Source organism: Pelecanus crispus, chromosome 3 (genome assembly GCF_030463565.1).
Source record: "Pelecanus crispus isolate bPelCri1 chromosome 3, bPelCri1.pri, whole genome shotgun sequence".
Classification (NCBI taxonomy): Eukaryota; Metazoa; Chordata; class Aves; order Pelecaniformes; family Pelecanidae; genus Pelecanus; species Pelecanus crispus.
The window spans coordinates 6,104,659-6,131,028 of NC_134645.1; the positions used below are offsets into that span (position 1 = coordinate 6,104,659).

The 26,370-nt window shown below is 39.3% G+C and overlaps 1 protein-coding gene across 1 annotated transcript in view; it reads left to right on the plus strand.

Annotated features, from left to right (window-relative positions):
• PLCB1 (phospholipase C beta 1) overlaps positions 1 to 26,370 on the plus strand; it is a 417,836-nt gene that overhangs the window by 351,540 nt on the left and 39,926 nt on the right. The window contains exons 28-31 of the mRNA XM_075706801.1: positions 1,143 to 1,219; positions 1,311 to 1,400; positions 3,715 to 3,772; positions 4,928 to 5,014. Of these exons, the coding sequence (XP_075562916.1) occupies positions 1,143 to 1,219; positions 1,311 to 1,400; positions 3,715 to 3,772; positions 4,928 to 5,014 (312 nt within the window). The remainder of the gene's footprint in view (positions 1 to 1,142; positions 1,220 to 1,310; positions 1,401 to 3,714; positions 3,773 to 4,927; positions 5,015 to 26,370) is intronic.

Below are 26,370 nucleotides of genomic sequence, written 5' to 3' on the forward strand. Positions count from 1 at the left end.
CATTTTGGGGCCGCATAGTTGAGCTTATATTATAAGCTAACTCGTTTCTCATTTCAAAATGGGAAACGGCATTTTCTCAAAGCAAAGTTACATTTGCAGCATTGTCCAGTTAGGTAGTGTCAGGATAAATTCATATTTTAGCACAGAACCTTCAGACGGTTTTCCCTCTGAGCTGTGCAGGAGTTAATATTCCAATTAAAATCTGCTTTGCAGCCAGGAGATTCTTTCTGATGTCTTTCTTTTAGAGGACAGGCTATTGTCGGTGTCGTTCTTCTTTTATCTAAGGAATGAAAAGCTGGACCAGTCTAGCTAGGCATTATTATACATTCGCTGGTTCACCATCCTGAGGATTATTTTACAGAATCAGACTTAAACTAGAGGGGGTGATCAAACCAAATTGGTCCCATTTCCCTCTTTAATTCACCATTCATTGAACTTGTACACAAGCCCCGTCCATGTGTCCTCTCCCGTCAGCATCACCACCACAAGCATGCTTTTTGTTAGCAGTTTCAAGCCGCATGAGACTGGACCCCGTGCTGCACAGCCGATTTCAAACTGACTCAGTTGGTTTTTTAATCCATCATTCTGTGATCAAAATGTAGGCTATGCTTATCTATAATTAGCTTTCTTTGCTATCATGTGTGAGTTTTCAATATCCACCTGACCACCCCGAAATCCAAACTGTTCCATGTAATAACACTCAATGCAAGAGGAATGTTTTCAGCACTCGCAGAAAACGTTGAATATTCAGTGACACAGGAATTCAGTTTGTAATTTATATTGCGTAAATTCCGTTTGTTACCATTTATGAATTATCATAGGCATTTTAATTCCTAGCAAAGATAAAATCTGCAAAACATGTTTTGGTTTTACATTTAGTATTCTGAAACTATTTCACCTTGATGTACAGAGAAGTAGTTTCTGTGTAAGTTGGACATACACAAGTCTGGCTGGACTCCGCAAGTTAAAAGTGCATTTACGCTGATAAGAATGTTTACTGGCTTTTGATCGTTGGTCATTAATCAGGGAATGGTGTAACACTTTCATGTCTGCTACAGACTCTTGAGCAAACTTAGATGCATGTATGATGTTTAGCTGAAAATACATATTATTGTTTCTTGGGAATTTTTTTTTTTTTTTAGCTTATTCAGAAGTTGACAGATGTAGCAGAGGAGTGTCAGAACAGCCAGCTAAAGAAACTGAAAGAAACGTGTGAAAAGTAAGGTGCTATTCCCCTTATGATTGATTACTACTCCATGTGGGTTTTGTTTAGATACATTTTGAACTTGCCTTTATGTTTTATGCTTTAGAGAAAAGAAAGAATTGAAGAAAAAAATGGACAAGAAGAGGCAGGAGAAGATCACAGAAGCAAAGTCCAAGGATAAAAATCAAATGGAAGAGTAAGTATATCCCCAGATCCATATCCTTTATATTTTATGAGGAGACACAAGATTTTTCACACCTGGAAAATCCAAGAAAGGTCTCAACCCTAAATACAAGGCAACTTTTAGTCAGACTCTAATACCTCACCAGAGCAGTGGAGTCCTTACTTCCGCTGATACTAATTAAATTTCCTGGGACTAATCTAATCTCCTGTTCTGCGAGCACTGAGAGTCTGGGCCAGCTGCAGAGGTGCTGATGTGTGGTGTGGGGACATGCCTATGAGTGGCATGACAGAGTGATTCACCAAGATCCTGTTAATCCAGACACCATTACTCTGAGTATAAATAGACTTAGTGGCTTCAGTTCCTGCGGGGTTTGATTTCACCTTAACTTAGGTTTTTATTTGTGAGTTATCTTTTCTTCTTAACTCTGTTAAAGCTGCTCTCCAGAAGAAATAGCAGCAACACACTGGAAGGTTTGCTCTACTTTTGTGACAAATTCCCCTCAGATGCTGTGCCACCGATTCTCCTCCAGTGACAGCATTACGCAGTGTGCAGTCCCGTTGGGTGGAAGAGAGAAGAAAGCTGAGCTCTGAGGGTGCAGTTTCTGTGAACAGGGACAGGAATATTAATTTCATTTATGCGCCACCAGACAATACAAACTGTAGTTGTACAAGTTGATTATATTCTTCCCAAGGGCACAGTATCTAGGTTTGTTTGTCCTCCCTCATTTGTTTTGGCAAGCAGCTCAAAAAGAAAATGGAGCATTCTAATCTTGCACTGTTTGCTGGAATATTCTTGTTACCGGTCTTTACTTTAGTAACATTTAAGGACACTTAAAAATACAGGAGGAACAAAAAAAGAAAAATCCAGAATATCTGAGTTCTACCAAGTAACAAAGACACAACTATGTTTGTTTTTCTACAGGTAAAAAGGTTTATACAGGTTTTGGAGCCTCTCAACATAGAACCTTTGTATTGGGTAACACTGAAAGAAGGTTGCGTGCGCACACAATGAATTGCATCAGATAATTTAAGAATCGATATTATAGAATTTCAATAAACATCCTAGAAAAAAGACAACAACATGAGAATGATTATGAAAAAAAGGGAGAAATACTTATGGGGTCGGGGGCACGGAAGCTGGTCGGGGGCATGGAAGTCATATTAGAAAAAAGTAGTTAGTCATTACGAAAATGTTATAGCAGTAAAAATCAATTGCGATAGGCAATGATTTGCTGAGAGGTTATTGAGACACTAGTGAGAAAGGCTCAGAAACAGAAAGTAGAAATTAATTTTTGTTTTCCTTTTATTTTTTTCTCATTTTTCCTAAGGGCTTTCCTTTGCCAGGCTTGTCAAAGAGCCCTTGGGAAAGATGAGATGGGAACTACATGGGAAACTCAGCTTTCCTCTGTCAGGCAACCTAGTTTGTCCGCATTCTTGCAGTAGGACAGAGAATGGCAAGACCTTCTGGTGAATCCCATTCGAGTCATCCAGGCTAGGCTGTTGTTTATTTAAAGTTTTTACGCAAATTTGGGAAAGAATATTACACAGAGATAATACATTGTATTAATTGTTACTTAATTTTTCTTATTCCTACGTGCACCCAGGGGTTGTGTAACTACCTAAAACCGTTAGATTTTAGTGCCTCCTGAATAGATAGAAATTTCCATAATTAAGTTTTAGAGTACTGTCCTGAATCTGGTCAACTCGGGTATCCACAAATTGTTATTTTAAGTGCATTTATCCCTTTGGGGGATCTCATCTTCAGCCTTTGACCAAAGGTTACCTAATAACTATCTCACCGAGTCACGTAAAGTTCAAATATTTCCTCCAAGTTCAGCTTTATGTGGTTTACATAGCAAAGCTGGGGACCGACGCTGAGTCTGCCCTGCTCCTTGTGGGAGCTTTGCCATTGTCTCCGAGATCCCGCCAGCAGTATCTGCTCGCTGACAAGAGACTATTTCTCTACTATATAATGTGCCACAATGTGGCAGTGTGCATCTACTGATGATCCTGTGCTCTCCTCGGCTGACGTTTGGGCCTTAAGGAACACCAGCATCACTTTGAAGATGTGGCAGCACCCTATGGGGAAAGCCTGCTGTGAAAGAGCAGGGGGTTTGTTGTGGTAGGTCGTAGGCAAGTCTGAGCCCTTCATACACTGAAGATGCAGCCTGTTAGGAAAGGCACATTCAGGAAGCGGATAAAAGTTCAGTGGGTATATCCATCCATTCCAAACATAGCCTTACTTATTTTGTAAGGAGTTGTGGTGAATTAAAATATATTGGTGTGGTCTTACTGACTGCAGTAACTCTTTGATTGCTTCTCCCCAGAGAGAAGACTGAAATGATTCGATCATATATCCAGGAGGTGGTGCAGTACATAAAACGGGTATGTCAGGCCATATGTTACTTCTCATTTTTGGGAGTAGAATGTCAGCTTTCATATTTTAGGTCATATTAAACTGCAGATTCTAAGCCTCGATATAAAGATTCTGCAAGTGCCGATTTTTAACAGATGCAGTGTAGACTTCTCTTCACATTCCAGTTAAAGGAAAACTGGAATTTCAGACAGATCTTGATTAATTGTCAGTCAGTGTTTGGGGGATGGTGATAAGAGGGGCAGATTTTAATACAGTTATGATTTAATCTTTGAATATCCTGTGTTTATTCATGGAAAATGTACCAATTTTTTTATTGGCTTGCTGTCTCATGAATGCAAAGATTGCATAAGGAACTCTGAAAGTCAATAAACCTTTAATTGCAGAGTATATTTTAACCTTAATTATGTTTGTACAGTTAATGAAATGCCAAAAACATTCTATGAGCTCTGTAAATACAAGTCAAAGAATTTCATTGCAGGTGTTAGCTTTTCTGAAGCTATAGGTGGTTGAAAGTATATCAAGTATATCACTGGGCTGAAAGTAGGCACCGCAGTGTTTTGACTTGTGAAATCACTATGAAACATGCCAATGTTGAATTTTCTCTTCATTTCGGTGCAGAGAGAGTTCAATTCAAAAGTTGGCCCATTTTTGTTCACAGAAGCCTTGATTCAGGAAGCAACCTAAAGAATTAGCAAATTAAGTATGCTTAATTCCTGTTGGAGTCAGACACGTGTCTGAGTGCTTTATTAAATGAGGCCCAAAATTTATCAGCACATTCATTTAGGACTCTAGGATGCAAATCCCCCTCTTCTGGGAACAGGGTCCATCTTGCACAGCTCATATAATAAAAGCTTAAGCAAAACAATAGGATTTTTAAAAACACATTATGCTTTTAATAGCATTAGAAGTCTACAGTAAGTCCTTTAGACGTTTCTGATTCTAAATCCTGTGTGTGAAATCTGAGATACATTGTCCACATACAACTGTTAGAGCAGTTGTGCTCAGGGATGCTTGTGACAATGGTGTGTAAGTTTATATTAGAACTATTCATAGTTTTGATGATCACATGTTAATTTTGATGGATGAATTACTTGTTGGGGAGAAGGTGGGAAAGTGAGGATGTGCAATCTCTAAAAAAAACATTCTCTGCTCTTTTCTTACAGCTAGAAGATGCTCAGAGTAAAAGACAGGAGAAACTTGTAGAAAAACACAAGGAGATTCGTCAGCAAATCCTGGATGAAAAGCCTAAGGTAAAGAGTTTTTGAACAATGCTATACTGCTAAAAAATGTCCTTCAGGAAAGAAAGTGTTCTCACAGCAGGTAGGCTGATGTTTAAACATGAGAAAGTCCATTCACAGCATTATAGCCATTGTCTCTAATATTCACGATGAAAAAAAGTCAAGTAGCAGCCTACTATGGAGCACCACTTCAAGTCCAGATGTCATATAATGGAGTTTATTTTTTAGTACTCATATTGTTAAAAAGTTTTCAGTGTAAATGGTGCTTCTGACCAGCAGAGTGTGCCCTTCACTCTATTGTGCTGTAGCGGTACAAAACCAAAACACAGTTTACATTGAAAAGAAAAAGAGATATCTTTTTAGCATGCTTGCCGCAGATATTTGTGATAATTGCTGAGGATGTGTTTTTGTGGAAAACAATGAGTGTCTTCATAATATTAGTGCTTAGTATTCTACACTGCTCGCTGGATTTCCTCTATTTCATTTTATGCACTGCACCTACATGTAATACCCTGAAATATGTTTTTTTCATCCTAAAGATTGCAGGCTGACTCTTGCTCCTAGTGAAGCTGGTGGTAGTTTTGCCATTGACTTCAGTAGAGGAGGTTCAGAGTCCTCCACTTGTACACGATTTTCCTGTAGGAAGACCTAGGTAACTGTATAATCAGACTTCTGTACAGAGGGAGACTTGCTTTCAGCAGAGTTCATATCCAAGTATGATTCTTCACAGCCCATTGTGTCGTGTCTGCTTTCATTTTTTCTGCACTTGCTCAAATGTGCGTTCTAGGCTTCACTTTCCATTTCTTGTCTGTGTCCACAGTCCTAATGTTTCCGTGCTTGTATTACAGCTTGAATTCTAGCATTGGGTGTCAGCTAATCAGTGTTGTCCTGTCATTTCTGTGAAATATCCAGAGAATAAATTAGGCTAAGGTCTGAATTGGTAGAAGTTTACAATAGTTTGGAAAAATAAAAACGTTTGCATTTCTGATTTTCTACTCATCTTTTTAAAATCGTGTTTATAAATAAGCTGGAACTTTTCGATGTCATGGGCATTTGGGTATAAAGACTGTACATAATTTTCTGGTTTATATTTGGTGCTCCAGGATCATAAGCTTCTCAGGCGTGTGAACTAAAAAGACTGGAATTTAAATGCCGGAATTTTAAATTTCAAAGAATAATCTGCTAGTACTTCTAACACTGGCATTTCACAAATACTTGGGCACTTGATTACTTGTCTGTGTCCTTTCTTCTTTTTTTCTTGATTTTTTTTTTTTCTTTTTTAATTTATTGATTTACTGAGAAGTAGCACAAAGCACTGAAAATTTGTGACTAAGGACTTGGGTTGCATTTTGAAAGACTGTGCTGGACCGGTAGCGTTAGACTCTTCCATCAGCTGTCCACGTGCCAAGCGTTAGGTCACGGCACAGAGCAGCTCCAGACCCCTTGTCTTCCCCTGCTTCTGGCCATCAGTTAAAGCACTGCAGTAATCAGCCCTCCTCACTCAGGGCTCTCAATTTCCCCTGAGAAAACCCTCTGCAGTAATGTGCCTCACAGGGCCTGGCTGCAGGGTTTTTTTTTTTTTTCCCTTTCCCACATACTGAAATAGGCAGACTTTGCTGAATTTATGATGGTATGTGCCTCTTGCTGGCATGAGAGGATTTAGGCAAAACATAATTACTCATTTTATTAAGTCTCTTTTTATGTTTTGCTTCATGTTCGTATTTCATATCCATATTTGCTTCCTTAGTGACAGGGCGTGTGATATAAAATAGATCAAATGATTTCCCAGCTGAGAAGAACCAATGTATTTTATGCAAGCAGCAGCCTTTCTAGGGGCAGCTTTTTTAACAGGCAAGTCTCTCATGCTTCGGTATTCAAACACCCACTAAAATTTATGCTAGCTGTGTTAAAAGGGTTTTCTGGCAGGATCAACTCAACCCCTAAACAAAGAGTTTAATATATTAAGAGGGAAAGAATTTTTAGTATTTTTACCAATAATTCCTTTGGCGACAGATTTGCCATCATCAGTCACTGTCATTTGGTTATTTATTACTGACTCACAGTTCGTTGTGTTGTGCACAGAGCTCGGTCATAGCCAGGAAGAATATCGTTTCACAAACTGTTGCCAACAGACTGCCACACCAGTGAGGTTTTTTGGGTTTGTTTTTTGTGGTTTTTTTTTTTTTTTTTTAAGTATGAGTTTGCAGCTTCCTTTGTTGCAGTGTGTGTAGGTCACCAGAGGAAAATTTCCCTTAGAGTGCTGACATTTTAGACAACAGCTTTTAGAATCTGCACAAACTGGATGCAAATTAGATCTCTGTATCGGAGGCAGAGGGGGTGCTTTGTATTTAAAATATCATCTGTTTAGATGAAAGTACTTAACTCAGAACTGATTTACACCCTTAAACTCTGCCTCTCCCTCATATTCGTAATTTGTTTTTAATATTTGGATGTAAGGCTGTTTTGCAGCTTTCATTTGCAAGGCTATTGTGTAACAAAAAGCTTTTTTTCTCATATGAGAGTTGGAGACTTTACTTCCTGAACTGATACTGTTAGGCAAAAGATTGGAAATAGTTCTTCAGCTGCTTGTGGTCCTGCTGAAATCAGAGTAGGCATTGGCTTTAATGGGCCCAAAATGTCATACTGTATCTATGTAAGTAATGAGGATATCTTTGTGACTAATCTCTGATGCTGTAGAAACTAGAAATTGAGTATTATCATCAAGTCTCTGTGTGTTGTGTATGGAAACAGGCCAACCACTCTGACAAACGTTTGGAAAAGGAGACTGTCACCTAATTAAGAAGTCAAATACTGACTGACTGTAGGTCAAAAAAATTCTAACTTGCCATTTTAGTGGAAGCACAGTGGGAACAAAGCTCAAATGCTCTCCTGCCGCTATCTTTTTCCTAACGCCATCACTACCAAGCAAGACTGTATATATTTTCTTGTCTTTCACTCCTTTTTTTTTTTTTTTTTCCCCCTTACATTATCTACTGGCAGCTTTATCATCAGCAACAGCTTGTATTTTTCTCCCCCATTCTAATTCTTTGTCTCCTCCTCTTAGTCATTGATAGACGTTAAGCTTGTCCTGTCCTTATCTTCTTCCCCTTGGGCATCTCTCTCTTCTGCGTGCTGTGGAGGCTGCTGTAGGAACACAGCTCTTTACACTGCAGTACTGAATTCTGTACGTTAGAACAGTGTGTGATTTCAGATTCTCCACTACAGCGTGTGTCTGGCACTCGTTATCTAAGCACAGAGGAAGGCATCGAGGATGGGCATGGTCATTGCATCTCAATTTCTTTGTCTTTGACAGCTTGTGCATCAAATTAAACATAAATCAAGTGCATTTCCTTTCCCCCACCCTTGCCTCCAATTTCATTGTAATTACAAAAATCAATACACGTGAGACATGACAAGGAATTAATTATTTTCTGACAATCGACTCAGTTACAGTAAATAGACCCAAGCCTCTTCTAATTGAAATCAATGAGACTTTTGTTATTCATGCTCAAGGGTCAGATGATTACACTTACATCTCAATACAATAGCTGAGACTCCTGTGCTCTTGCAGTCAGCTCCCGCTCCCAGCCGAGTTATGCTGGACTCTTTCGGCTTCAGTGGACCATATTCTTACAGCCCCAGCTGTCAAGGAAGGCATAACTCATGTGGTTCCTCATTTTGTAGCCCATGTTCATGTTTCTGCTCACACCTACTCTACTGTTCACAACCCCAGCGTAGCCAAGGCCTGCCAGATGGTATGGGCTCCTGCAGAGATGTGGAAAATGGCACTATACAGGGTGAGGGTTTCTCTGTGGGAAAAGGTGCAACAGATCTCCAGAGGTGCCATTAAGATGTGCAAACTTTCCTCTAGGTGTTGCATCTCTGTGGTCTTTCAAATGAATGAAGAGAATACAGCCTTAAGGTATAAAATCCCTTTTTCCCCTCAAAAAGTATAATGAAAACAATTTTTTAAGATGACAAATCAGTTCTTGATAATGGAAAATAAAAGCATCAGATGCATTCTAACTCACTTTCAAAGAACACACGTTTATTATCTCGCAGTTTGACGTGCGTTATTAATTGTACCAAATGGGAGTCGACACTTCTACATCTAATAAATGATTAATATTAGCACTGTACCTGAAAAATTTATAGGGATGTAAAATGATACATATTCAAGTTATAGAACAAAGTAATGAGATGCTGATCATTTGCAGCAGTAAGCCTCTCATAACTCCAGTGTCATCTTTCCATTACATAGGGCTGGAAAGGACCTCCAAGGTCTCTCTTCTTGGGGCTAGCCGTTTTTGCAAGCGATCACATATCATGTAAGCCTATTAATGAAACAGTGCTGGACAATGACTCCTTCCTTCTGAGTGTTATTTAAATGAAGATATTTGAAAACCCAGTGAACGGTTTCATAGATTTCTGATCATGCTTTCCGATTTCTTAGAATATGCAAAAATACATCGATCTTTGCGAAGGTTACAGCTTGCCATACGTGCTTTAGGTAAAACTTTGTGGTCGTCTTCATGCAGCTAATGTTGAGTTAAATGGAGCTGTTACTGACAACAGGGTCAGCAGAATCACCGCTCTAACTTTACGAAGAAGTCAAATACAGCAAATGTATTTTACAGCACTGTTAAATTTGATTTCAGTTAACCTCAGAGCTCAGAGCCACTCTATTAGCTCATCTGGAAGAGAGCAGCTCTTAGGAACTTTGATGACTATTCCAGTGTCCTTTCAGCTCGCTGCATAATTCACAATAACAATGCACTGTCCACCACAATCCCTTTTTTATCCTTTACACCTCTGTAGGAAGCCAAGCTGTCTTTTGGGCTAGCTGCACTTAATTCAAACCCCTCCAAATGCATTCCGGTTCAACCACAGGCGACTATTCAAGAATTTTGGGGAAGGAGTTTGGAGGAAAAGGTTATTTTAGTTTACTGAGTTTCATGGGACTTTGCATTGCATAGATTTGGATTGAATGGGGGAAAGTTGCCGTCCTAAAGTGGTATTCAGACTCGTTGCAAAAAGACATGAAAAAAAAAAAAAGAGCTGATAGCCACTGTAATATTTGGAAAGCTCTCCTTTTATTTTCTCCTTGTTTAGTTAAAAATTATTTCTTCTGTTAGTTCACTCAATTTAAACATTTCCAAAGTTTAGAAAGAAATCTCTCTTCAATCTGTGACTGCTAAGCTAAAATGACTTATGGCATTATCTGCCAAAAAAAGCAGAGAATTAAGAGGATTGAAATAATTTACTGTTTGTTTCACTGTTCAGCTTTGGGTTTTGGTGCTTGTATATTCATCAGAGGGGAATAATAAAGTGCTTCTCTGCCTCATTAAATGGGCAACAGCATGGAGAAATGAATGGAATTTTCTTAGCCTCAGTGAACAACAAATATTTAAAGGGAATATTTAAAAAAAAACCAAACAAAACCATCTAGACTGAGTTTTCCAAATTTACCTGTGACTTGATCTGGCATCTTCCCACTTCTGGACCAGAGTTTGCATTTAAATTGAAGGATGCAGTTTTCATGGACTATTCATTTGAGGATCTTGGCACTTTGCTCAGCACCTCTCAGCATCAAGTCCTAAGTGACAATCAGCCTAATTATCTAACAAGTTTTGAGTAGTTTAAGCCCTGATGTTTCTTTAAATGTTTTATTAGTGCAATTGCTAAGCAGTCCCCAGTTGCAGAGTATTTTTTCAGGAAACTAGGGTTGTCTCTTTCTCTTTCTCCCAATGGATAAACATTGCAGAATGCACTTTCAGCCTGTAAATTGAGTACTAAATAATCTCAGTTCACTCGTTAAAATGAAACAGACTGACCTTTATCCTATGCCAGTTTTATACCAATAAAACTCCCTTAAGTTTGTGAAGTGACTAGCTCATCACTAGGCCTGATATCAAAAGACTTCAGTCCAAATAACAGGATGCTCAGAGGATTATTTTCGATTAAGACCTTGCTTGCTTGCTTGTTTACATTTTTTTCTTCACAAATCCCCATTTTTAATGATTGTTTCTTTTTCCAGCAGAATAAATATTACAGTGTGAGAAATGGGTATCAGGTCACAAAAGATACATCTAACAATCTGAGGTGATATTTATTGTGTTAATTAAATGTCTTCCAGTGTTGATCTTTCACATACACATACGTCTTGGGAACGCTAACTTGCAAATCAACAGCACCACATTTCCAGTGTGAATACACAAAATGCTTTTTAAATTTATTTTAATGAATTCTGATATCACTTCCTTTAAATAAAAATGTCACAAACCCTTTGCAGGAAGAATATAAACATAAAGAAATATTTTAATGAATGGGACATGAGGGGAAATCTGAGAAATTCAGATTGTAGTTTATTGATAGAGGGTGATATTTTTCTCACATGGATCATTCTACTGGAAGTCAGAGAAAATCTTGGGCTTGATCTGCAGCTGCAAAAAAAATGGAAAATAAATTATTTGAAAGGGCAAACTTTTTTCAGTTTTGCACTAGTGTAAATCAAAAGGAACATTATGAAGTTAGCAGAGTCACTGGTGATTTAAACTGATATTAGTGAAGGCAAGAGTATGGTCCATAATGGAGGTCATGCGGCAGACAGATTTGATTTGTGAAGGTTAGTGAGATTTTCCTGGATAACATGCTAATAAATAAGAACTGTGAGGGTTGTTTTTTCAGAAAAGTGATTTCAGAATGCAGCTACCATCTGTGGGCAAAAGGTTGTTTGTTTGGTTTTTTTTTAAAGGCACAAATTTGAGAAATCTCCCTGAAAAAAAGAAACCTCACTGATTTTTTTTTTTTTTTCCTCTAATTTGCACAAGTGAATCTGTTCCTTACTTTACCTATCTCAGATAAGCACATGGCTCGTGTCTCAGCCCACTGTGGTTTAAGTAGCCTTCCTGATACATACAAGAAAGATGAAATCCAAAGCGGAGCTCAGACCGTCCTGCGTTCCCAGCTGTTCCCCACTGGTGTCCAGCTTTGTGGGATACAGCCCAACACTGAGAGAGGTCCCCACCATGCAGGAACTCCCACTTGGCTGGAGGGAAAGCAAAGGTAACTCCGTATACCCAGATTCAGAGGCAGCATCCCACAGATTCTCTCTTCTCCTCAGTAAAAAGTACAGCTGCAGCCAAAACAGTCTCAGGACAGTGCAGAGGTGCGGGTTTGAGGGACCTCTTTTGGCTTTCGGAGACACATCCAGCTTTGCATCAGCCAACGGCCACAGCAGCACAGGGCAGCGTATGGCATCCATACTGCTCCTCCAGGGCAAGCTGCATGCCTTCACCACCCTTGTTGGCTTCTGTAATATCAGGGAGGTGTTGGATGGGAGGACAGATTAGCGCAACTGGGTATGAATAATAAACAATAAATGTGGTGTTATTTACCATTATGCAGATAAAAATATGGGTGTCCCGAATTCATAACGGACTGCTGCAATGATGATCCATCAAAATGGCAGAACAGACCGTGTTTTCTTGCAGTTAGGGCCACTGTTTCAGAACACCATCACCGTGTGTGAAGAAACCCACTTGTTAAAAGCGAGAAAATTACTTGCATTTATACAGTAACTGATTTTGCAATACTGCACTGGTACTGGAATTCTCCTAGATGCTTAATTTGAGTTAGAAAGCAGTTCAATTAAAGGGAGAAAAGGAAGTAATAAAATGCCATTAAAATGATCAGCTGTGTAATGAACATCAAAAAGTAAAAAGTATCTTTTCTCCCTTTGTAACATAAATTACTAATGAAGGCCTAACTTCTGATTTTAACATTTGAGAATAGTTAATCCTTCTCAAAACAAGTGGACTTCCTACGCAGAGAAGAGCGGGGTGTGTTTTACCATAGATTGAAAAGTGGGAAAAGGATGTGAAAAATGAATATATTGCTTCTTTCTGGAAGCTCGAGTTCAGGATGATAACATCCTAGAGAGAGCACGCTGTCTCTGCAGAAGATGCTTCTCTGTGTACTGCAGGTGGACAAGGATCACAAGAAAATACCAACCTGGAGCAAATAGTGCAACGTTAAAAGGCCCGTCGTCTGTTCTCTGTAGCCTCTCACAGCACTTTCATCTGCACTATGACTTTCTCTGCTCAACTGTAGAGCACATCTGTTAGGGTTAAAGCAAAATGCCGGCTGTCACTCAGTAACCTGTGCCCCCGTGACCCACTCCTGCACTCACTTTGGTTCAGCGTTTATTGCTTTCCGCAGCAAAAATTTCCCAAAGTGTGCACAGGTGGCCAGCAAGCTGCAAGGTAGCAAGTGCCTGTGAGAAAAAAGAGCACGAAGCTAACTGGTGTGTTAACATTAGTATCTCTGAAGAAAAAACAACTGAAAATGATGTGAAAAAGTTTAAGAGGCCAGGGACTGCAAGCATTTTTTGTCAGGATGTTTAGCTTGGACTATGCAATATTTAAACCTGATGAAAGAAGTCCCTGCTAGGAAAATAATTGTAATTCTGCACAGGCAAGTGTTTTGCATGCTAAATCTAAGTGAGCAAGAGGGCACCAACAAGCTGTTGACTCTCCTTCATGTTTTCATGAGCTGATATAGTACTCTATGAAAATACATTATAAAACATAAGCTAAATTATGCATAGTGTGTGTGTATATGTAGTATGTATGAAATGCATGGTAGCGCGCACACACGCATTTCAAATATAGTGCTTTATATAGCATCTTACACACATGTTCATGGCTCTGAGTTAGAGTCAGATCGAAGAACTGCCACAAAGGCAGAACCACACGCTCTTGTACAACTGCATTCATCATTAAGCAACAGCAGCAACATATTTGTTAATTATCAGACCTTCAGTGCAACATGACAAATGACAAGAGATTCAGTTTGACACAGCTAATGGAAAAATGTTAAAGGAAATATTAATGCTTAGTGTGTAAACTCATTAGAGATGTTTTAAAATGCATGAAATGGGGAAAAAATACGTTCCTTAATGAACAGAGACAGAAAGTCACTGCAAAGATTGTAGTATATGCACAGCTTTGTATGTGCTAGTCATTTGTTAAGACAACGCTTACATCTTTGTGCAGAATCAGTCTGCAAAGCTAGTGAAAATAATACTGCATTTCTGTATGTGACGTAGTAGCGCACATTGCAGTACACGTTAAAGATGCAGGTTGCTTTTATTAGTATGCTCCTGACAAGATGGGTGCTGAGTTTATCTTATTCACAATGAGACGCTTCTGGAAGATAAATATATTAGTAGAAAGGGTAACAGAAATAACAGAAGTAGTGTGAGAGTTTCAAAAGTATACATGGATTAAAAAGTATATTTAGAATAATGAAGAAAATCCTAATTCAGGGGCGTGGGGGGTGTTTGTTTTGAGCAACAACAAAAATCTCTGCAACAAGAAAATGTTGTTTTGAGATGCAGTATCTTTCCCAGCAGTTTAAGAGTATTGAGCGTGGTAGGGGAAGAAAACCCTGTACATCCAGAAGGGAGAGAAGGTGCCCTCCCATCCGTGGTGACAGGGAAACCAGCATCTCGGCCCCGTTTCAGCATGTACTTCCCGTGCTACGTGGGTGCAGCTTTCAAGGGTCTGGCAGACCTCCTTAGTACCAGAATAGCTGAGAAAGACGCTCCCTGGAAAGATTTCTTTTTATTACATTTCTCTTGAGACTCATTTCCAACAAATCAGCATTTTCTGAAAGAAATACATTAGTTGTGGATGATGACAGTATATAGGTTTGACTATGGTGACTCAGTATGTTTCCTATTATTCAGCTGTTTAATGGAAGGAGGTTCTTGCCAAGAGATTGTGGAGTGTGACTAAGCACGTAAACTACAGCTATGAACCTGTAAATGATCTCTTTTATGGAGTCCTAGAGATTTGTAAGCTTTGTGTGGAATAAGTGGATGTGTCCAGGAAGGGGAGGCCTAATCTGGAGATGGTTAGATATGGAGCCCAGCTCAAGGATGGTCAAGGCAAAGTTTTAAACTCTTCTAACATTGACTGTTGCAAGTGAGTAGTGGGTCCAGAGATTGTAGGAACATTGTCATGCGGGTGGTGAAAGTTGACAATTTTTAGTTCTCCCTTCCTCCCCCCTCAAATGAAAGAAAAATCAGAGTTTCGATGTTCGTGTGATGGAAATTTTTCTTTTCAAACCTACTGAATATGGGACAGGAAATCTCAGTCCTGGTTCATTCTACCCGCTTTGCAGCTCTCCAGGGTGGCCTCTGGTTTATAGAAATGAAGGAAGACATTTACTAAGCGAAAAGGGTTATCAGGCATACCATACCCTACTGGTAATGGTAGAAGATGTTTTCGCAGTCGTCATCTTTTTTTTCCTCCCTTTCTTCTATTTCTCCACTTTCCCACTTCTTCAGTTCTACCCAGTCTCCTACTTGTCCTTCTCTGTGTTGCATTGACATTCTTTTCACTGTATGCCCTTTCTTTCTAATATTGTTTTCTTAGACTTTCTTTACTTGTATTTCTTTTTCCTATACTCTTCCCTCCCTCGTCCTCTTTGCCATCACTTGCTGCTATTAAATTACACGGAGTATCTACAGGTACTTGTAGGAATACTGTTTCTTTCAGAGTAAAAGATATTTGAAGAAGCAGCCTGAAGGGAAGAGATCTTAAAGAGCTGACATGACATGGTCTGCATGTGTGCAAGCTTGACTGTGTATGTGGAACGTGTTCCAAAGTCTTTCATCAGATGAAAGATAAGACACACAAGTTCCAAAGATGTATGAAAAAATAATCATTCATAAGCACCCCAAAGCTGGTATAATAGGAAGAGTAATATTTAAAGTGGAAGCAATGAAAAAACCTCGATGAAAACTAGAAGACAACAGAAAAAAAAATGTGATAGTGGGCCTGAAGAATTTATATTCAAGATTGAGAACTAGTGAAGACTTCAGGGAGAATATGAGAAGTATAGATGAAAGGATCTGGGAAATGAAGTATAGATTCTTGGCTCAGTCTCAATTATTACACTTTTCATTTTATATCCAGTCCAACACAGTAAAAAATGCAGTGGAACTGCATCTATCGAAGTGGCAATCTTGACTTCTTTGCTCGGAAGTCTATGAGCCGTAAGCCCAGCGGGCTTTATTCTGACAAGCTATTTAATGATTCCAAGTTTATGCAACAGCGTGCAACCCGTACGCTGCTGCAGCCCGTACGCTGCTGCACCTTATGGCTACTGCTTGAGTTCTGACTGATGATGTTCCACTGGTATAGCTACAGTTGCATGATGAGGAAATGGGCAATTATCATCTTGCTTTGGAAATCAAGGCCAAGGACTGATGGAGGGTTAGATGTGGATTGCTTAGCACTTGTGATAGCTGCTGTCCCTGACGTGGAGGTTAGTGGCAGGTTTTGTATAAGGAGAGGGGCTGCGGGAATGTGCAGCATGTAGGTGAGCATGAGCAGCACAGGACTGCTGACAACGGGGAGCTGGGCAGTGTGCTATGCGTGTCAAGCTAATAGAAATGACTACTAATTTGTCAGTTGTTCTGTTCTCTGTTGTGTTCAGCCCACTTTGTCAAGTTTTGTATGCGTTGTTTCACACCTCAAAATGCTGGAGCAAATGCAAAGGAAACTTAGTTAACTACAAATGTATTTCTAGAATGAGAGTCTAAAAGACAGGTATATTCTGTTTGGCTGTGCAGCCCAGCAGTGTGGAAATAGATTTTTTTGGTAAGTAACATATTCCGCCCCCCCCCCCCCAGAACATGGGTCCAATACATCTAGAAGTTGAATTTGCAGAAGAGCATCATGTGGGGCAGAGGGAAGTGATCCACTTACATCCGTGCCTGTATCATTTCCCTCACTCTCCCTCTGGCCCCTTAAATATTCCAGTTGTAGAGGAACAGTGCTAGCTCCAGAGGCACTGAGCTCCTAGTCCTAAATCACCCCATATCAAAGTGGTTGGGGTGTTTTCCTGGTGCACAGAAAGGGATTGAATCTTGTTAGGCAGCGCACAAGCTGAATATCCTGAACGCAGAAATATTGATAAAAGGCTCATGGCATGGATTTCCCTCCTTTCCTTGTGAATAGCCTGCGTACCGTCTCCTTTGCTGTGCTTTTGATTGAAAGGGCCAAACAGACACAAAGTTTTGAGGTTAAAGACTGAATTTCATTGAATACAAAATGAAAACTTTTTAGCTTGTATTTTCAGCATGAATAAATCTAAACATTTTTATATCATCAAAATCCTTCCCTATATTTGGGGTTTTTTTCTCTTTGGGTCCTGATCAGCTGTTCACACAGTCCTATTCATTGTTCAAAGACAGCTTCCAGTAATATTCCACATTTCCTTTGGTTTCTTTCACTCCGTTCTTAAAGCAAAGGTGACTGCTGACAAGCAATTATACACCAGGTTTAGTGAAACAAACACCCTTGATTTATAAATCAAGGAAGCCTACTAAACCTTGCTTGGCAACAGAAACAGACCTCAAATAAGATAAGATAAAAAGAGGAAAGCTGATTTCTGTGCTACGGTAATATTACCCGCTTTCTTTTTTTGCAAAATATGCTCTGCAAATACATATCCTAGAACAAACAAAATGCATACAGTAATGTATAGATACCCTATAGCAGAATACAACAATAATATTTTACAGTGGATCTGATAGCCAGTTGCACTGAGATTTGTAGAATAGAGTCATAAAATCATGGAATTGTTTAGGTTGGAAAAAACCTTTAAGATCATCCAGTCCAACCATTAACCTAACACTACCAAGTCCACCACTAAACCAATTAAGGGTAGAGTAGCAATTTCATGTTTCCTGGCTTGGTGGTGGATTATTTTTAATGAAAGTAAAAACTAGGAATCATTAAGGTTGGAAAGGACCTCTAAGATCATCAGTCCAACCATCAACCCAGCACCCCCATGTCCACTACACCATGTCCCAAAGTGCCACCTCTACCCATTTTTTGAACACTTCTAAGGACAGTGACCCCACCATCTCTCTGGGCAGCCTGTTCCAATGCTTTGACCACTCTTTCTGTGAAGAAATTTTTCCTAATATCCAATCTAAACCTCCTCTGGTGCAGCTTGAGCCCATTTTCCCTTCACATCTTCAAAGCCCTGGGAACAAGGAGGCATTACCATAACTGCAGGTAGCCTACATATAATTTAAACCTATGTAAATTCTTCCCGAGTGACGCTTTGGTTGGAGCAGACTGTGTCCCAGCCCCACTGTTCTGAGGTACCGAATGGGCCCATGGGTTTGTGATCTGAGACTGCCATTCCTGGTCTGCTCCAGGGAAGGTCAGATGGTCTGCACCCTGCATCTTCTGAAGATCAATAAATGAAGCATTGCTCATGAGTCAGGGTGTTACCTGTAACCTCACTAACCCCCTCCCAGCTGGTATGAATTTTAGTCAAAGGGAAATTACATGGAAATTTTACATGAAGGAGATACAGTCCATTTGTTTATATTGATTAATATAGGTGCTTGTGTATATCTAATAGTAAATATTTGATTATGTATGCATATGCATGCGTGCTCACTAGACGTATTAAGAACATGCCTATGCTATCTTTGTAGAGATTAGTTTGATATATACGTTTTGGATGCATCTGTTAAATTACAGTTATTCACAGCCTTGCAGGATGTAAAATTTGTTATTATAAAATTACATTAGTGATTTTAAAACTGGCACAATCACCTTTCTGTTAATGACAGTCTGATTCAACCTCTGTGTTTTTTTTTTTTCCTGTTCTGTAAAATTGCCTGCTTAATATTCTGGTTCCCTTCTGGAAAGATGATAAGTGGGGAAAGAATCTTCTCCACCCGGTGGGAGCCTTCCTCGGTGGCAAACGAAACAAAATGGCTGAGGAAAGGGACCTCGGGCAATGAGTTGGTGGGAGTTAAAGGTGTAATGCCACATTGATCTGGTTTGATCAACCCAAGAGAAGGCAACACACAGCACTGAACATCAGTGCATGCTTTTCACAGCTTAGGAAGGAGCCTGTGCTTGAACGTGTCCAGGGTAGCAGGTGAAGAGCGATTCAGAGGACCCAGCTCCTCCCTTTTACTCCGTAGAAAACAGAAGACTAACCTTCTAGCTCCGGTGCCTAAGTTAGACAAAATAAATTACCGTCATCCCTGCTTATCTATATAAAACTTCCCTAATGCTCCTGAATTATGTTAGGGATTTGTTAGGTTAAGCACATTTGAGATTATGAGGTGTTTAGATAATAAGGGTTATATAAATGCAAATTAGATACAAATATAGGAGAAAGTCATGAAAAGAGGGTTTCCTTGAGAATTAGCTGCTAGATAAATTCTCTTTCCAGCAGTCTCTGTGTAAACTGCAGTGACTGTTCACTCCAAGGAGAGTCGTTGCAGCGCTTAAGCGGGTACCTGTTTCTGAATGCTCTCGTACAGAAAGAGCCGAAAAATATTTATGTCCTCACCCCAAAGATTAACGCATTGTGAGTAATGGCAGATTGCAAACCGGAGAGATGGATTGGCAGGGGAGAAGACAAGTGAAGCATCAAAATGTCATCGTGCATTCATTATGTGCATGACTTCCCAATTAATGCGAGACTCTCTCCTCTTAACAGAATAAATCTGTACCTCTAGAGCTACATAAACCATACTGCCTAACGCGAGCTTCTCATGTGTTTATTTTTTCACTCCTGTTTACTAGGAATGCCTAGTTTGACAGCTTGAAAACCAATGTTCTCTTTCTTCCAATCACTTTCCCATTTTTCTAATTGGAAATGGCATTTTTCATTTGCTGTCATGTTTATTGATCTGGCATTTCTGCTTCCTGGGATGATCTAGATGCCTTCACCTCCCTACCTGCCGCATCTGGTGTGGGAGATGGGAAAGCTCTTTCACTGAGAACTTCTTGTAACAAAGTTCAGATTAATAGTGATAGTTTCATAGTTTGACATTCTTTATTATGTTGATACCTACAGTAATGAAACACATTTTCTGTTTCTACATTGAGGGTTTTTCTGCTGTATTCTGATAGTCAATTTTTGCTCATGCAGACAAGAGGTACTGGACTTCTTACTGCCCTAATTATGTAATTACCGTATATCCACCACAACTTGCTTATTCATATAGTTGTGTAAGTACATTTGCAGGCTAATTGAGATACTTCAGTGATTCTAACCCTTGCATTTTGCTTTGATTTTTATCTTTTGCTGAAGGGCTGTGTCCTAACATTTTTAAATCTTCTTTACGCACAAAGTATAAAAGCTTCGTAATGATTGCTTTGACTCAATGCTGCTGTCGTCAGTGCTCGTCTAGTTAGCCCCTTCCCAAGCCCACTGCAGATTCATTTGTAGATTGTTGTGTCATAAAAAAAAATATCATGTTACTTTCTAGCGCACAAAAGTACAGAAAATTGTTGCATTTAGAGTTGATAACATATTGTGAAAAAATCCTCCAACATGTTGTGTTGGTTTGTTGAGTTTATTGTCTGCCTCGCTTGCAGAGTTACTCACTATGCAGAGGGCACTTACAAATGTCCTTTCTGTGGTGACTTCCTGATTGTTTTCCTGATGGTAAATGGCTTTGCACAGCTTCCACTAAAAGCAATGTTCTCCAGTAAGTTTTATGATGGCTTTTCAGGTCAAGGCTTCTGTTTCTCCTTCAGATATCTGTGCAAAGTTATTGTCTGATGCATAAGCCCATGACAACATGCAGTTTTAATAATACAGCGTGTAAAATTGTAAGTGTATTATTCTTGTTATATGAATAGTAACAACTTGGTCTTTGGTTTTATATGAAAAGCTGCCTTCAGAGCATTAATTGATCCCACTTCATCTATTGCCTAGATAAAAAAAAAAAAAGTAGATTTATGTTTCCCTGAGGAAGTGTCTTGGTTAGGATCATCTGTACTATCCTATCTTCTGTGCAATACACTGTTATTGTGACATATGAACCACAAATTACCCTTATTTAATACTCCAGTTTCCCCTCTTCGGAGTGTCCTATCAATAGACACAGGAGTCCTCAGTATTCTTCAGCTGGCCCTTTCAATGCTATTTGCAGCTATTAATGCTCCTCCTCTTTTAGCCTGTCACTCACACTTGAGTCCTTCATACATAAAACTTAACATAATTTTTCTAAGAGTGCAAGTACAGGCTGCAGTACTGGATCATTAGTTACTACAAGTGTGGCTCTTGAGACACCAGCTATCAGGGGAGCCTTCCCACAGCACAGACCGTATTGCTCGTCAGGCTTCCCGTCACAGCTCGGGAGGAAAGAAAGCAATATCCGGCAGCGGTTACACATTATATGTTTCTTACTCATTTCACATTAAAGCTTTTAAAAAATCTTTTAAATACTCAGCAGCTGCCATTTTAGTTAGGTGTGGTTTTAATATGCAGTTAGATACAGGCTTTTGAGGCATTCTTTGTCACGTAAACATGTTAATTTCATAGAATCATAGAATCGTTTAGGTTGGAAAAGACCTTTAAGATCATCCAGTCCAACCATTAACCTACACTACCAAGTCCACTCTAAACCAATCAAGGGTAGACTAGACTAAACCATGTCCCGGAGTGCCACATCTACCCGTTTTTTGAACACTTCCAGGGATGGTGACTCCACCACCTCTCTGGGCAGCCTGTTCCAATGCTTGACTACCCTTTCCGTGAAGAAATTTTTCCTAATATCCAACCTAATTTGTAAAGAAACAAAATTTCTAACACATCTTTTAACTGCCTCTTAACCAATTTTTAACCCACCATTTAATCATGGCACCCCTCTTTCTTTCTCTGCATGTGTGTTGCACTTCCCTCATTGTTTGGTGCAGAATACTATGTTGGAAGACACATCAAAATGTTGTCCTTGACCATCCTGTGGCTCCTTAATTCCACTGATATTGCTTACTTTGTTTTATTATTGTTATCCAGCTGTAAAAAACTAGGATTCCGTTCCTTGGGGGTGGCATTTGGGGATTATTTCTGTAGAGCTATGTTCAGTTATGGCATTAATCCATAGAAGTGTTGCATATTAGTATTTGGGATCAGTTTGTGGCCCAAATAGAAGGTAACCCCTCTGGAGGCCTACCAAGTGAACAAACTGAGCAGAACGTGGCGGGTTCCCTTTGTCCTTGTTTTACCTGCTCTGTAGACATTTCTTTTCCAATGCTTTTTCTTCAAGAATTTTCTGTCCCTGGCTCGCGCTTTCTCAGGACATTCAGTTAGAGGCATCAGTCACGGTGCAGCAGTGAAGCTCAGCACTGCTCTTTGTATACCTCCATCTCGTTTGCAGGGCTCGAATCAGCCTGAGCCTTCTCTGGATCTTAGCCCATCAGATGAAGCAGTTTCTCTTCTCTGCTGCCAGAAGTCAGGCTTTCCCAGTTTCCACTTTTTCCTTGTTCTTCCCCAATTTGGACTTTTTCATTGCCAGACTCTCTTGGCAACTCAAGATAATGTGCAGCTGAATAGTCTTTCTCGGTTGTTGCAAAAGACAGGCCCCGTTAAGTGATTTGCTTTTGCCTCTGTCACAATTTAGCAGCAGAAAAATGTAAATAGTTTTCAGGGTGTTCTTGACTATTGCAAAAAGTACTTCTTGCCATCCAGGAGACATCTGTACAGGCGATAGTAGTTTCTCAAATAGCAGTACTAAAGTCTTCAGACACACATGAGGTGCCCACAGGACAAGTAATGTGAATAATGAAAAGCTGCTGGAACGAGATGACTTAGATAAACAGCTCTTAAGTGGCAACATTTTCTCCCTTTTTTTCTGTTTTTACATAGCATAGTGGATTGGGGTTTTTTATTTCTTTGGAGATGGAAGTTTTTATTTTACTCTCAGTTACTGATTAAGAGCTATAACTTTCAAGCTGGTATCCTGTCTTTTTAATAGACGAGATATTATTGAACTTTCGTATTTATTGTTTTAGGTTACTATACTTTAAAAACATCCAACAAATCAAATCAAGGGGGTTTGGTTTTTTAGAATAGTTGGATAGTTGGGCTTGTTTAGACTGACAATTTGATTCCTTAACACCATGCGCTTAAGAGTATGGTGTGTAGTTCACCATGTAGATCATTATGTGGTCAGAAGATTACATATAGCCCTTCATTTACCTAAGGGAATTGATCATAGCATACAGACCTTTAGAGCTGCTAAATAGATAAAGTTATAAACACAAATGCCATCTTTCAAGTACTTCAGTGAGTTATGCCCTTTTGAAAACGTTACCTATAATGATATGCAGATGTCTACATGTAGTGTTATCCCATATATCTTGCCGGATGTTGAATGTTCACCCGTTTTATAGTTTGAAATTCATCTGGTGCTGTAAACAGCAGACAACTGTGGGCTGTAATCTTTCCATTCTGCATTTCTAAAAGGTTTTCTTTAATTTTTATTTAGTGGCTGAAATCATGCCATCCTTTTTTTGTGTGTGTCTTAGAAGAAAACTATTGCTACTTAGCTTGGTTTTCTGTACCACTGATTCTTTCAGCATCCTTTCTGGAAAGTAATTACTATTATATTGTTAGAGACAGATTAAGTTTCAGCATAAAGGTAGCATTTCACTTCCTTGTGGCATTTTTGGGTCTCAGTCTCTACACGTACATGGCAGTGTGTTCTGCGGATCATTTGTTAAAGTTTAATGCTGGTGCTAACTGGCAGTGCAAAAGAGTACTGTCACCCTGGGAATATGCCATCCCTTTCACCTTTTGCTAATTTTGTGTGCATTTGTGCAAACGCAATGAATAACAATTCAAGAAGTGACCAAGTGCATTTCCTCAGTTTTCAAGATGTTTATCTTTCCACATTCCTGCACTGTTTTAATTGAGTTAAATTAAATGATGACTTTTAAAGCTCCCAAAAATTTTTATGAATTAAAGGGGCCATGATGTAATGTAACTGAAGAATACTTCAAGGGCAATAGGTGCAAAACTGGAGGTAAGACTTATTTCATCTGAATTTAGGTATGTACAAGAAACTTGTGTACCCGTGCAAGTCCTCAAGCCCTTCGAGAGAATAAAATTGTGCTAGGAAGCAATTCACCTAACCCATTTTATATGCCTGCTCTATGAGAAGATTAACATAGAACTCAGAGATTCCAATAGGACCTATGACACATATTTTGATTAAAAATTATATTGAGTGTGTGGGTTTTAAACGGTGTCAGCAGAACCAGCTCAAACCTCTCTAATTAAGGAGACAGGCATTACATTTCTTAAGCAAAGGATGAATTGAGATTAATTCCTCTGACAGGTGTGAAACTTCCTTGTGTATGTATGTGAAAACAAATATGGGATGTGCTTCTCAAAATTACTGCACCTAATTTTTGTCTGTAAAGCAAATCTTTTTAGAATAACACTTCTTGGGGATTAGATTATCTGTTGAAGAAGATTTTTAGATCACTCTTTAAAACCAAATAGTGATTATCTTAGCTATTTATTTATCTCTAAATGAATTTAGTAACACTGGATTGGAGTACTTTCAAACTTTTCCATAAACCCCACGGAAGCCTTGTCCAGAGACTCTGGTCCTGGCCATGCTCTTTCTAAAGAGCCATCTATAGCTAGCCCCGGACTGTGAATGAGGCACAATGCATGTCCTCGGGGAATTTCCTCTTTTCCAAAATGGATAGGCAGCAAGCAAATGAAACAACAGCATCTTTGCTCAGGCAGCCTAAGATTTTAATCCTGTGTAAAAAATGAAGGCAGGCAAACATTTAAAAAATACATTCCTTCTATTAGTTAGGGAAAATGAAACATCAAGAATAGAAGGAAGAAAACAGTAGGAAGCGTATCCGAGAACAAGGATATGGACAGTTTGTAGGTGGTGGTGTGAAAGGGAATGCTTAGAGATGCAGGAAAAAGATTAAATTTGGGAGGTGTATTCAGCTGTTTTGTTGCCTGGCAGTACAAAGCAGTGCCAATATGCACAATATGTGTTTTATGCTATTCCAGAGGGGCTTAAATTACCCCAAACATACTGGTGAAATCTTAAAGTTTAAAAAATATTTATGACTTACATTGCATGCCTTCAAATCCAAAGGCATTATTGAATGCCTAATAATTCAGTAATTGTATCGAATTCATATTGAATGCCTAATAATTCAACAGTACTAATTAATACTGTTCTGTTTGAATTCTTCATTTTATGTTTATATACAACATATTTACTAACAAAAAACAAGGAAAAGTTATAAAAATTAAGGTTAAATGTTTTACACTTGCATTTCATTAATTTAGGACTGTTGTTTGCAAAAAGTAAGATTTTAAGAGAGAAATTCAGACCTTAATTGTGAGCTTAAATTAAAGCCAAGCCTGTTAGAGTGAAATTTGACATGCTACTAACCACTGGTCTACAGAAACAAGAAGTGAAATTACATTGCATACCATCAGCTGAAATTAGTTTCTAAGACTTACTATGGGAAGAATTATTCCATTTGCACAAAAGGCTCTTCGATATATCGATACGTATCTTGACAGCCAGCCAGAGGCTTGAACTACGGTTGTATGTTTTGTCTGTTCACATCTGAGTTTTACTGACAGCCATTTCTGTTGCATACCTTTAGCATGGAGCAGCTAAGTGTTTTGATCATTATCTCTCATTACCTTTCAAAAATTACTAAGATTTTGAATCTAAGAAATTTGAAGAGTGACTATTTAAGTAAGAAAGAGTGGGTTTTATTGTCAAGATGAAAGATACGTCCTATTTCACCTGCCATTTTGCTTGCGCGAACAACTTAAAGCTAGATACGCATCCAAGTTTTGTTTTCCTGTTTTGATTTTTACTGCAATAAGAACAAAAGTGGAATTTCTGTTGCTCAGTATCCGCTTAGCCTCCACAAGTGGTTTAAGCAGCTTTAACTCAGAAAAAAGAAACTGAAAAATTTTAGTTGCCACTGCTGTTCATCCCTGGAAAAACAGACAACATTGCTTTACTGACAAAGCAAAGAGAAAGGCTGTGGTATAAAAAATAGCACATTCTCTAGAAACTTGATCACAGTCTTCAGGGAGCGATGAGAGTTGCAGTTTCCAAAGAGAATAAGGCCGTCCCTGGGAAGAGCTGACAGCGAGATGCTCAGCGAGGAGCCGCGCAGGCTGGGTGGTAACACTGGACAGCGCTGGGAGCCGGCTCCGGTGCCTCCCGTGCTCTGCTCCCCGGCCCTGCGAGGGCACAGATGAAGGGCATTCCCCTTCGCTTATGAAGACAAGGATTACCTGTTTGCCCGAGCAGAGTTTTACAGAGATGATACATCACCCCAGATCACAGCTGATGGTAAATGACAACGTATGGGGGGGAGGGAAGTGTTCTATAGCTGGGTGATTAAGGTGAAACCTGCCTGGCACTCGCACTTCTAGGGAAGCAGTCACAGTGCTTTCAAGTGCCTGGGAACAGCTTCACAGGCAGTGGACAGACAAAACGAGAGGAACCTTGAAGTAGT